This window comes from Simochromis diagramma, unplaced genomic scaffold (genome assembly GCF_900408965.1).
Source record: "Simochromis diagramma unplaced genomic scaffold, fSimDia1.1 OVJJ01000816.1, whole genome shotgun sequence".
Taxonomy (NCBI): Eukaryota; Metazoa; Chordata; class Actinopteri; order Cichliformes; family Cichlidae; genus Simochromis; species Simochromis diagramma.
The window spans coordinates 14,892,163-14,906,572 of record NW_024386908.1 but is presented as its reverse complement, the minus strand read 5'-3'; the positions used below and the strand labels follow the sequence as shown (position 1 = coordinate 14,906,572).

The window sequence follows — 14,410 nt, the reverse complement described above, 5'->3', positions numbered from 1 at the left end:
GTCGGGACATAATTTGATGCACAGTGTTGTTGTGTGTATAGAGTTTCTTATTATTGCTTTAGAGATGAAGAATTTTGTCACACCAACGAGGTATTTAAGGACGAGCGGAACCAGTAAAACTCATATTTAAAAAATAAATAAACAAATAAACATTGTTGTTGACCACTAATGTAGAAAAGTCTTTTCAATATAACACTATACCATTTAATTCCATCACACTGCTGGCATTGCTGCTTTCTGTCTGTAAGACTGAAGATAAGACTCAGACTGTATATTTAGCAGCTTCTTGGTACATAACTTACAAGTATTACACAAGCATTATACAATTCCACACAGGCACACAAATTATGTGCTCTTAGTAAGCGTGTGCATAAAACTGTGTGAAGGAGGATCCGCCACCACTGACCAGCAGCTGACAGACATAATCTTTGAATTTTTTTTTTATTAGATGAAATCATCCATCTGGTAGAAAGGCTAACTCCTAATCTTTTTTCTGATCCTTTAAAACCAGCTTATTGAATCTCATCCATGCATGAAATACAGGTAAACAAAGCTGAACAAAGATCTAATTGCGCCTTTAGTTGGACATGTTTTCATCAATGTGAAGTTTGCATCTTTCTTAAATGTGGGCAAGCATGAAAAGCAACGAGAAAAACCCGTCTTGGTGATTCTCAGAGAGCCTTTAATCACTCCTGCTACCACATGAGGGACAGACAAGTGAAAGCCAAGTCATCATGTTATAGTTTGTTGTAATCTAAGCTCATCAGGGGCTGCTGGGAAACATCGGCTTACTCAGTTTTCACATTGAATAAAAATGTGACCGGCCACCATCTAGCCCTACAGGACGCTTTTTAAAACGAGGGTACAAACATGCTGAGGTCAACTGAAGATATTCAGAACCACAAGCAAAAACATAAAAGACTTTGTAGATGGGTTAAAGGAGAAACACATAAAAGACTTCCTGTTTGTGAAAGGTTCTCATAAAATGTACAGGAAACCAGATCTACTGGAGAGAAGTGTAAGCGTACAGTGGATGGGGAAGATGGCTCAGAAAGAGGTTAATACTTTTCTTTCCTAAATTAGATTTTTTTTTTTTAAAGAACATCATTTGATCTATTAATCTACCACAGTTTAGGTTCTACTTTTATGAAAGTTCATTCAAGAAATTCAAGAAATTCCAGGGCTGATTTCTTTTTGAACGAAAAAACTGAGAATGATAGTTACGCCCCACAAACAAAGACTAGCTGAGGTGTGACATTTTGACTTTGCCTCTCTGTGTGAGCTTTGTTGATAAGCTTGTTGACAAGATTTGTGGGCTATACAGCACTATGGCTTCCTTTATAAGTCAGTCAGCCATTGCCATGGGAAACACCCACCCCACGCCTTGAAGCTTAGAAGCTGTCTTCACAAATATGTCCCCTAAAAGTAAGGACATAAATTTCAGTCAAGCTCTGGAGCGAGATATAAGCATAGCCTGCAGAGAGGTTCAGAACAATCACACAAGAGGAGATTGTGTGTTTGTTTCTGATTTAAATATATTTTTCTTCACACTTGAACAAGTTAAACTCCAGGAGTATGCAGTAATTGTGTGAAATAAACCCAGAGGGAGGAAAATGGGCACGGGGGAGATGTTGTGATTGATGCCTGCTGCTTTTACAAACAACTTACATGGTGCTGGAACAATAAACGTCATCTGACCAATAACATTAGTCCTGAATGACTACACAAACCAACCATTAATATATTGCGGAACCTATTGTTATTCCATCCTACATTGCACAATTGTTTTCAAACAGCTGATTAAAGAAACAACTCAAGAGTGCATTCACACAGCTCTTTTCTTTTCTCTCTTACCAAAACTTTTGATGTGTGACTACATAAAGTTGCAAAATGTTTTGTCCATGTGTAGAAAATCCCCTGGACAGCACTGGAAAAATAATCCCAAGTGATACTGCTTGCACAACAAGCAATCGAGAAATTCCCCAAAAGACAAAAACAATCTCTGACTCAATATATGTCGCGGGGTGTGTGTGTGTTAGACTAACATCCTCATTCCCTGTCCAGGAATGACATCAGTGTTAACAGAAAACCAACCATTTCACAACTGGTCAGGCTCATGTAAAAAAGGTCTGACTTTCAAAATCAGACACTTGCTTAAGTCATGTTTCCTGCTCATGGAACAATGAGCAATGAACAGTGATATTTATTGGATTAAAAACTATAATAATAGCACTTTTTACTAAAGAATTTCTAAATATGGGAAGCGCCAAGCCCCTTAAAATTGTTTGTGCTCAAGGTGTGATCAAAAATGTGCAGACAACAACCACAGATTTGGTGTGATAACGGAAACCTGAAGAGTCGACACAGGGGAGAAAACATTATATACAGCTGTAGCTATACAGAGAAGATATAAAGTGGTTCTAACCACAAATGCAATACACAGCATTGCTGATGACATGAGTCAACAAAAGAGCAGTTCCCATGTTTGAGTTTTATATCGATTTATTTTCACTTCTGCTGCACATAATGCTTTTGTTCTGTGTTCTACCAAAGAAATAGCCTTAATTAATGAATGAGAGACTGATTTCAAATCTGGTTGCGACATAAAATGTTGCATGGCTTATTTGTGGCTTTTGAATTATTACAATGCAGTTAATCAATCAATCCTGGCACTTCATTCACACTTAAGGTGTGGTTATGGCTAACGTTAAACAACTCAACTCCCTCCCACCAGTCACCTCACTTCCTAACAAGGAACAATTGTCCAACGTGGACACAATTCTTAATGCATAATTATGTTTTTCTTTACTAGAATATAAACTCCCATCTGTCTGTGAGTTTCTTGTCCCAGTCTTCCCATACAATCAAGATCTGAACTAAAAAAAATTGGCATACAGGTGCATCTTATCTATAGATAAGAATCCTGAAGAGGCCAAACAGCACTGTAGCATGAGCATGTACCAGTATTCTAGATGTCTCTGATAGTAGAGAGATTTCTTTTTTTAAGTTCTAGAAAATATACTAAATAGAGATTACTGTTGCACAATGTGAATCAACCCTAACCAAGTGACCTCAGATGACATGAAGGTGAACGATTTCCAGTTCAGCAGAAGTGAGAAAAACAAAGAGCTGCCGTGTTGAATTAAAAGTGAAAGGCCTGGCAAAACACCAGGATTCCTGAGAAAACCTGTTTCCTCTTCTTTAATGTGGGAGTACTGATGATTTTACTACTATCGTTTGTGTCTCTAGACCCCATTATTGAGTTAAATATTCCTGTGTCGATCTGCTGCTCCCCATTAAAATCTCAGGTTTGAGTTTTAACAAACTCCTGTATTTGTGGATGGATTGATGCAAGCCGAGGTGAGCGTCTTACAGGCGTGTCCGTACATGTCTATGCGCGGCAGTGTGCATGACTTCACGTACATCTGCAGCATGGAGGCAGTAATCCATGGATCTTTGCTCCACATTAAACAGTAATCTAAGTTAATATATGATAACACAGCGTGACTATAAGTTGAGCCATTAACCACTTTGCTACACTGGAAAACAGATGGTACCACTTAATGCTGAACTACCTAATCAACTCAGTTTGATTTGTTGTTGGACATGAGTCACTCACACTTTTTGGGTGTCGAGTTTTTGATTATATATCTAGATACCTTATTTATTTACTTACATACTAAGAATATTGGTTATGTTAGATATTTTTATTATAATACCTGTTTTTACCTTTACCGGTACAAACATCATATTTTTTTATTCAAACAGTGAGGAGAGTCTGAGAATATGGAAGAATCTACTGGATTTCATCAAGGCCCTGCATGTGTTAAAATATAGCTAATGCTAATGGGCATTAGCTAGTGCTCATTTATGATCATTTTTTATGATAAATTCACAGGCAGTATTTGCTCTATCCTGCTAATACTGCTTGTGAAAGAGCTAATCAGCACTAACACCTTAGCGGCTCACTAGCTAACACCTTAGTGAGCCGCTAAGCTGTTACCTTAGTTTACGTGGTGCTAAGCTAACACTGGTGCAGCTATTTAGCTTGTACCAGGCATCCACCATCATATGATTACCAGGTTAATGGACAGATGTTCTAGTAATAAATATGACTGAAAACCAAGATGTAGTTCAATAAATATACTGAGACAAAAAAGAAATGTTCATTAAGTAGTTTTGTATTTAACATGTGGCTCTCAAATTCATATTTAAAACAATGTACGTGTATAATATCCAGTCAATTCCTAGTGCTTTATAGTCACTCTTTGGTTTAACTGTTTTGATATAAGCCTCAGAGATGAGTTTGGTTTTCTGATTTATAGCTTACATTCATAAAAAAAAAAATAAAAGTGAAACTAATACAAAAAAAGAAGAGAGAAAAATCTGGCTTTAAACTTAGGGAGTCCTTCCTCATTTCCAATAACTGTCAGTAAACTACACTTTTGCCCAAGCCACAGGCTTAACCCAACACAACGGTCATGACCACGTTATGGCTCATTAAAAATGGATGCTTGGTCAGGACTCTTTGCTGTTATATTTGAATGTGCTGGGTATCCTTAAGTAGCAGTTTTCCTTGTGCGGGGTTAATGCTGCGAATGCTGTTGTCATATATTCATATAAACCATAATCTTTTGAAATTTAACTGAATAGTTCTAGTGTACGTATTAGTGTGTTATTAGGTGTTTTCTGACTGTTTTAAGGCTAAAATATCCCAAGACTAGCAATTCACGAGATGCCATGCCTTTGAACAATTTTTTTAATAGAAATCTTATTTTAAATTAACGTCTGTAATTTAATTGACATCTATGGATGTAAAAGAAATGTCTGCAATAAAATCAGTATAAACTATAGTTAACCAGGCCTAGAAATTATAAACATGTTCTTTTTTTAACTGCCTTAAAAAAAAAACTCATTAGGAAAAAGAAGGCCAAAAACTTTGCACACCGACTGGTAAAATAGTGACCCTTTTAATTTTACCTATATATAACCTATATGTGATCTATATAATTTCAATAAAATGGTTATTTTTTTCAAGTGTAATTACAAAAAATACCTTGAAAAGTAAATGTGGCTACATTTGCTAAGCAACAGATTCATAAAACAAGCAGAGTTACCCGCTGAAGCGACACCTTGTTATTAAGTGACCAGCCCAAAGTAGCTTACCTAACAACAAGGACAAGTGATGAAGCAAGTTGCTTTGTTTCATAAGAATCCAAGGCAAAGAAAGTCCACAGGTCTGAATTTCTAGGAGCCGTTTTATCTCGGCCACACAGACTGATTGGATCAAACATGCCGACGCAGGCCTACGAGTAACGGGTATTAAAAATGAATGGGAGGAATTACCATCTTTGTTCTCTCCAGCTCCCTGGTGTTTCCCGTTACTAATTCCTAATCTTAATGACTACCAGATAAGCACAAGTGTTAATTAAAGAGAGCTGCATGGTAATTATATCTCTAAGGGACCTGCGCCAATGCCCCCTCAGCAACAGCTCCTGCAGCTGACACTCCAGCCTGGTTTCTCCTCCTGCACTTGACTCCTTCACAGCATTAAGCATTCACTACTCCCACACTCCTCTTATTATCTCATCGTGACCCAGTGCATTCACCTACTTCCCAAAAATGGAAGGGGATCCACGCTCCAATGACACAGAGCAAGTAATAAAACCACAACAATTTCAGGCTGGTCTCAGCTGACTTGTACGTGTGGAATTCCTATCAGAATATTTACCTAGAAGCATAAGAAATTAAAGTTAATATTTTCATAAGCCAGTAACATGGAGGGAAATGGATGCTGTTCATAAAATATATCTTGGCCTGGAAAACAACTTCACATAACTTCACAATCACTGATCATTGCTGAAACGTGGGTGGAGGGTTGTGGGTGCAGCCCTTGGCCTTATGAAATTACCATGACATCAAACTCCATCACAACCAGCATGCCTTGCCGGGTGCTCACATCATATCTCCATCAGAACTATGGCAATCTGTCGGCTCATCTGCGAGTATCGCCCCTCCCAAAGGAGGGGAAGGACGGGCAGAAAATAATAACAGAATGGACAACAAAAGGCTTTGCCAAAATCATGTGGTTATGAGTCGAGCTTATTAAAAACCACAGTGGAAAGCAAATATGCAAACACTGAGCCCGCTTCCCCCCACCATGAGAAAATGAAATAAAATAAAATATGGTGTGAAAGACAGAGCGGGAAGAAGGAGGGAAACCATCACCCTGCTGCTAATTTAATAGACAGACTATAGCAGGCTATGCAATACCATTATGTTGTGTCATCTGTCCTGCGGAGGTTGGATTGGTTCCTTGGGGAAGGTCACGGCGAATGACAGACATAATCAGATACAATCAAGTCATTCAGGATGCCAAATTTAAACATCACGCAGGCGGGTTGGGAAGCTGATGACCACGCTGCCTGTTTCTGACGTCACATGTCATCAGGTAACAAGACAACATCGAGAAACATTTTAGATTTGATGTTTGTGCAATAACGCTTTATGTGTTGAAATATACATATATGTGATACACAATGATGTAGGATTAAGTGCAACACACATCAAATGCATCACTTCAGTTGGCATCTGTAAGGTACAGAAGGCATAGAAAAGGTGCAGAAATTGGATGTTAATCTTATAAAACTGCTTTCCTGTAAGGTAAACCCATGTTAGTGCAGGGAAATAGGACAGTTGCTAGGACAGCCTGATGCACCAGGCTTACATAGAAAGCAATGAAGGAAGTGCCCTTATTTTACTAGTCATGTACACAGTTACACACAGTTATACTTCAAATTTCAGTCATCCTTCCAAAATGCACAAGGTATGACACTTTATGCACCTAAATCAACTCTAAATATATAAGTGCTGGCAAAATTGGGACCCCACATGAGTGTAGTAGTTAAGGTAAGAGCTAAAGTGGCGATAATTGATATTTTGCAAATCTCATGTGAAAGTGGGGGCTTGTTGTAAAGAATTAGGAGAGATTTACCTGAATCTGCAGCTTTAAACAAGTTTAAGATCACTGTTTTGGTTTTCTGTTGACTACTCACTACTTTGGTTTGAGACTATAATCTTCCAGAAAACTACCCAACATGTGGTTTAGTTATAGCGTAGTTAAGTTTAGAGTTAACGCACCTGAAAATAAGACAACACTTAGCTCTGTATCAAGTTGTTTTAGTGCCTCACGCTAATCATTTTGGTTTTTAGGTGAACCAAGCTGAGAGAAAATAAAGGTAAGCGGCAAGTGAAAGCAAAACTCAACTGTCAGCCCCAGAGAATGCAGTCTTGTCTGGGGCCACTTTTGGGTTTCTCCCTTTCGAAACCCTTATATAGACTTTGTGGGTCCTTAATAGTGGAAAAGCAGAAATACAACTTAACATTGGTCAGACTAGAAGTAGGAAGAGCTGTATTCTTAAAATCCCCTTTGTACAAAAGAGCAGATAAAGCAGTTATTAACTAGCTACTCAACACAGTAGACCATTTCCTATAAAGTCACATATTTTCCTCAGGAGTTGGTAGGCTATAACCAAAAACAGAGGTACGAGAGAGTGCTAAGTTAACCCTCTGAGGCCTGAAGCATCAATTCTGTATTTTGAAAGAAAATGTGAATAGTTGTTTATGTATGTCAGTTAGAATAAACACGTGTTTGTTCCCTGATTGCCCAAACTTGGGAAACCAATTGAAATAAAACAAATTACACAGATATAGATTAGACTTGAGAGGGCTAACAGGTTGGACAAAAACACACCTCAAAATGTACCACTCTTTAACCGCTGAATGTAAAGTAGCACATCAGGAATGATTCATGACTCGTTTCATTTTGGAAATGAATCATTCATAAAGACACTGACAAATTTCAGTTGGTGATGCCCTAATTTATTTATTTATTTTCCATCTCCACCTACTCCTCCACCCATAACAGTTGGGTATATAAGGTGTGACTCGTTTCAGAATTACTGTTGGTTAGGCTATCAGCGTGGAAAGTCATCAAGTTAAATTAAAGCTCTTATAAGCTCAAACATTCCCAAACCTTTCACACTGCCTGTTTTACCAGCAAATATTCTGGAAACATCCAGAATTTTCAGCAGGTTGAGCAGCTGCAAGCACCTCTGGAAATAAAGGAGGTGAAGAAAAGCTTCCGTTATGCTCTACTCATTAGTCAGAGCAGAGAGGCTGTCACGTATGGTCAGTGGGAGTGTAGAGCAATGTGGATTTAATCATTAGGCACTCCGGTGCTTTTGTTCCTTAGGTGACATTTTTAGACAAAAAGATCATGTTGGTCACAAGAAGGCCTCCCCTGCTCTCTCCATTTGCTACATCCAGTCTCACTGCCGTCACCAAAGCTACCAAAAAGAAGCCATCACAGACACCTCAGTGATTATTAGATTAATATCCGTGGTTAATTATTTGGCTGCAGGTCTGATGACTCAGTTTTAAATAATTCTCGAAGTGCAGCCTTTGTTGGCATAAAATCAAAGTAATACATTTGTCTTCTTCATCTTTGAAATGCATTAATAACACTGCTGGGTCGGGGAAGGGAAAACAGTACTTTTTAAATCTACGCATTTTGCCTTGATAACTATTTTAAAATGACATCACGCTGTTTTGTGTGACTCCAAATGATATCTTCCTCTGCACCACCAGAAAATCATGCACTGCACAGAGGTGTAGCAGAGGGAATGCATGCCTGGCTCAACATCCAATCTACACAGAATTCATGTTTTTACAATTTCAAGACAAAGCAGTTGTGTAAAAAAATAAAAATGATGAAAAACAACAATGTAAAAAGAGGATGAATGACTCAGTTAAGCTCACCCTAATCTAACAAACAGACAGAAAATGAAACTGGGACTATTCTTAATCACAGGATTTGCTGTTTTTCAGTGTTTGGTATCACTGCAGATTAAAGAAAAATGTGCATGCTTCAACGTTGAGCTTTTTAAAAATGTGATAAGCATTTCCTTACAACTTCTTTAAAATGTTATTTTAGTTAGGACTACTATAGCCAAAAGAAAGTAATTATTTTTTAAACTGCGTTAACCAATGCCTCCCCACTAGTCAATGAACACACCTGGGAGATAATAGGGCAAGTCAGAGACAACTGGTGTAGAGGTGGATGCCAAGCGGCTTGCAGATTCAATAGCAACAGTACTTTTTTGGAATTGATCTGTTTTAATATGAAGATGCAATGATGCATTTTTAAGTTACTACACTGCACGTGAGGATTTGGGGGACAGAAAAGACTCCCATCTTTAAAGAAAAGAACTGCATCCATGACATTCAATTTCAGATCATTTCACTTCACTGAAGAATCTGTGAGAGCGATCTCATATCCATTTTTCTTCAGATTGCTTATGGAATAATCTTCTCTGGTCTCATTACGGAGGAATCGTTCAGAAAGATAGGTCACACATGTGCAAGAAAAAAATCTTCTCTTAGCTAACCCATCCATCTCTTCTTTTGAACCCATGTCTTGAGAAAACAATCGCGCTGCAGCAACTAGCCAAAGTGTTGCAATATGATTCTTTGGCCAGTATTACACAGCCCAGTTTGGCTCTCAGTTGGAGAACAGCATTTCAACTCCCTTCTGCTTTCAGCCAACTCATTCAGGGCATTGAAAACAAGAGGGCCAGCCCACACTGACAGCTTACACCTTCTGGAGTGAGACTGTAGCATTATCAACAAGGCCAGCACACAATATAAACACAAAGCCTGCTTGTGCAAAAAAATCCTGACGCACACACATCATGATACATAAATGCATTTCCTATAGTCTATCAAAAACACTCATTAACATCTGTGCTGCTAATGACAGTCTGAGAGCACAATAGCTTCAAAGAAGTAGAGGTTTGAGCTTGTTTGATCTTTTTCACCATAAATACCTAGTCTAGTCTGGCTGTTGCTCTGAGGCTGCAACAACCAAGATACTGTTTCAGAGGTTGGCCTTGAGGTCTAAGCTGAGGGTAATAAATATTCAAAAACTGCCAAGCCCTTTTGTTTGGGTATGGAATTACACTAGCAATATAAGCAGTGGTTATTCCCCAGCATAATAACACAGTTTACAGTCATATTGCTTTTCTTAAGAGGGTACCCTAAGCAGATTAGGAAAAAATCAAATCAAATGTGTTGTTATCCTCCAAACAAATGAGCAGAACTTGAGATGAAGATAGCTTTTGAAAAGAAAATTATTTTCTACATCAGGCCTCATCCCAGTTGAGTCATAGTTATGGCTTATTTAAAGAGGCAGCCACTTGTTTCTAGACAGTTCCTGAAGCACGTGGATTTCCATTTTGGAAACAAGTTGTTTTAGGGGGGAAATTGATTTTACTCATTTGCGATTTAGGTGATAAAAAAAAAGCCCTCTGCACACACCACCAAATGTACGCCAATCACGTTTCAAACAGTTAACCACTCACTGACATGGCTTACCACTTGAATTCTTGCCACATATGAGGTGCTGGTAGGGCTGCAGCAGACCCCAGATCTCCGAGTCGTTGCAGATGGCTTGCTCCATTGACTCCAGCGTAAACTTGGGGATCCCGTTGTCCCTCTCCACGAGCGCGCTGCGCAGGACGCGGGTGAAAACCTCTCTGAACAGACTCTCCATGCAGGCGGTGAGGTATATGGCAGCGTGCTCGTGGATCCTTAGGGCCACCCGACTATCCACCATCCACCTGAAGAACTTCCCCACGGAGAAGACCAGCCCGCAGCGCGCGGACTTGCCTCGGCTGAACTTGTCCCCGGTGCTCATGTTGTAGAGGGACAAGGCGCTCAGAGCCGCCGTGATGCAGTTGACGGAGATGGTCCACGAGAGCACCACCTTGATGGCGCTTTGGATCTCGTGCTTGGTGCACTTGGCGTAGCGCAAGCTGAGTCGCTGCGCCTCCCGGGCCACCCTCACCAGCGCGCGGCTAATGAGAGTCGACAGTCGCGCCAGGACCTCCGGTGGCGGGTTGCCCACCATCAGCTCCTCGTCTTTCCTCAGCGCGCCCTCCACCTCGCCCAGGGTCCATGGCACCTCCTCCAGCTCGGGCAGCTTGGCGCAGTGACCCGAGCACTCCAGTATCTCCGTGTCCTCCGCCAGGACGGTGTTGACTGTGTCCAAACTGTTGTGTCTGCTGTGCATGGATTCCGTCAGATGCCAGCAGTTTCCCCCATGCGAGATGGACTGATGCGTGTCGGAGCAGCACAGCGACACGCTGGACGACCTGACCGAGTCCGCGGCTCCACCATAACCAGAATCAAGCGTTAAATCCTCCAGCGTCCTCACGACTGTCTTACCCTTGCCTGCCATAACTGCACCGCATACTGTTGGGTATGCTTGGTCTCCCAGTTAAATGCCACAAACTCGTTTCAGCGCGTTTCTCCGCCGCAATCTCCCGATTTAAGCGTATTCCCCAGAATGAAGAGTGGAACGACACCAACGAGCATCTACTTTTCTCCTCCTCTGCGCGTCTTGCTGTCACCGATATCCTCTCCTCCTGTCCACAACTTCATAACCCGAGAGCGCACAAACCCTCCGCGCTCACTGCAACAAGCGCAGCGCAGGCAGGACTCCGATGGAGAGGAGGAGCATGAGAGCGGCGGGCTGGAACGAGCCAATCCGCGTATCCATCAGTTGTTACTGACAGAGAGGAGCTACCTGCTGCTTTTCAGCAGAATCTACCTGGAGCTGGTGAAACACAACAGTTCAGTGGAAAACACACTAATGCGGGCTGCTGTGCCAGCCAATCTGCTGTTTGTAGTGGCGTTGCTGCAGTGTCATGTCACGACAGTGCCAGGATGAGAGGAAGGTTCCCACTGAGAGAACACATGGCGCAAATGGTAAAATAGACAAATTCCGTGTTAAAATAACGCAGGGACACGAAAATAATTAAATTCTACCGCATAAAACTCAGATCCACCAATCAAATAAGATCAATGAGTGGATTCAATGAGGATTCAAAGATTCAAAGATCAATGAGTGGATGTTAAATTAAGCATAAAGAAGACGCTGGCTGCTATCTTGCCAGCATTAAGCTGTTATTTTAAAGTGTACATACTGTTATCTAAAATAGCAGTTTCTTTCTGTGCTCTATGAAAAATAAGCTTTTCTGTGTAATACTACTAGCTGCTTCGTTGCAGTGATGCTATATTTTATTCTTCCTGCTGTCATCTGTAGATGAATTTCACAGCTTTAAAATGTATTAAAGTTTTGTAAAGTAGCTGTATAAACACACAATTCCTCATGTGAACAGGTCACTGATGTACCATGAATTCAGTTTCTTGTGCGTGTGTGTGTATGTGCTTTAATGTATGCAAAGGTATCAGCTTTTCTGCATTTCCTTTAGTCTGTTCACTGACTGATGTATTTGACCTTTCTAAAGCTTCTCTGGACATGATTAATCACTACAGGAGTTTTCTTGCTAAATTTCACCATGAAAATCCATTCATCCATCATTCTGCTGGCCAAAGAAAAGACAGGATGCAATTGTAAAATCATAGCAACACCTATAAATAATAATAGGCATCAGTATTCACCTGTATTCACGAATAACAGTGCAATTTTGTAAAATAAAAGCGCAGCACATTTTTTCTTTAGTTAAGTACAGGTCAGGATAGTGTTCTTATCACAATTGTACTATTTTTTTTTTTTTGCTGTAACTAAATGGAACATTTTAAAGAAAGACTTTAAAAACGCTATTATTAGGTGTTTAATGAAATGTTTCTTATTCTGTTCAGCTAATAAAGACAATATTAACCCACCTTCCTGAATTTTTCTGAGAACCTGGATAAAATGTTGCATTTCTAACATTAGACTTCTGCTATGCTTGTTTTCCACCCCTAATGTTGATTCTTAAGTATGACGTGAAGCGTCTGCAGCAGAAGTAACTTTCTTAAGGTGCACCACAATCTTTAATGTCTGATCCTTATAAATATTTCACTATCCAGAGAACATTGCTCTGAGCTTTTTCCAGATCAGAAGTCTTTCCACGCCTCTGTGTCAAGGTTTAGCAGCACTTGGAAGATTTTGTTGTTGAACCGTTTATTCTCCATGATACAATATTTTTGTCCAGCCATGAAAACAAAGCGTGAATGTGCTGAATTCTGATTACTTGCTGAGAGGAACAGTTGGTGGAATGATGATTCATCCATTCTGTTGGGGTTTCTCCTTGTACGTCTGAGCTGGACCAACCATCTGTCCACACTGCCTGCCACGCCAGAGGCCCTTTCAGATTTTCTTAGCATAACATCACATTGCATGCCTGAACTGACAAACCTACACTGGACTTTTTTAAGAGGGTCTAAAGAGGATGTGACTCCCACTGCTGCAAAAGTGATTGACGTGGTAAAAGTGTAAAACAAAACATGCCTGTATCTTCCTCTCATTGTTTGGCTGACACACAATAAACAATAAGATTACCACACTACATTATGTAGGTTTTACACCAAAGCAATGGAGTTTATTTATGTCCCGAGCCTCCACAGAGGCACGATGGGCCCCCTAATAGTATTTATTACAGATAATGACCAATGTAGGAAGACTTTTATTGACTGAATATAGCGTTATCTAAGCAAAAAAGAAAGGTTTCTGATGCTAGTGATGAAACGGAGCCCCAATAAAGAAAATGAAAAGGATGATAATGCATTTTGCATGAAGAACGCTTCATAAAGAGTTCCTAAGCAGATGCCACCATTAGCACACCTCATCCTCCAGCAGTCTGCCACGACCTCTTGATGCAATGCAGCATATCTTGCTGACTAACTCAGGTGAGAGTGGTGGAGGTGGGCAGCTGTCAGCTGCATCTCTTACATGCACCGTGGCGCTCCGAAGCTTGTCCTCACTTATTAAGCCTTGGTTGCCTGGTAACAGAAAAATTATCATGATTTTCCCGGCATGATGATAGATTGTTAGTATTTTTTGCAAGCTGAATGAGTGGATCGTATAAACATGTTTCCTTAGTCATGAGGTCCAGTCACATTTTTTTTTTTAAAAAATGGTAATTTATTCAGTAATGTGTTCTTAGATTTACCTTAGTTCGAAGTGCTTTGTGTAATTATATGTAGAGTATATTGCTGTATACTGTGTTATGTCTCTATATTAGAAAACTATTAAAAACGCTATGTCTGAGACCAGGTTTAAAAAAAGGGGGACTAAAGTGTTGCTGGCATTTTAAAAACGAGCTACAACTCTATATGGGTTTATGATAGACATATATAGTTAAACTTTTTTTTTTATTCCAAGGCTTTTTAAAATATAAATATTTGTATAATTTTGTGTTTTTGACATTCCTAGCTAAACTCCATCTTATTTTGTTAACATTTATATTTTTAAATGCTAATTTTAGGTTATTTATTACAACTGAGTTGCGAATTTGATTGGGAATGGCTGTCTGTCTCTATGCTAGCCCTGCGACAGACTGGT

General features: G+C 39.9%; 1 protein-coding gene across 2 annotated transcripts in view; it reads right to left on the bottom strand.

Moving 5' to 3' along the window:
* Positions 1-11,858, bottom strand: part of LOC120735883 (ankyrin repeat and BTB/POZ domain-containing protein BTBD11-A) — a 240,766-nt gene extending 228,908 nt beyond the window's left edge. For both annotated transcript variants that reach the window (XM_040035649.1, XM_040035650.1), the window contains exon 1: positions 10,435-11,858. In XM_040035649.1, coding sequence (XP_039891583.1) covers positions 10,435-11,299 — 865 coding nt within the window. In that variant the 5' untranslated portion in view covers positions 11,300-11,858. The remainder of the gene's footprint in view (positions 1-10,434) is intronic.
* Positions 11,859-14,410: the final 2,552 nt, after the last annotated feature.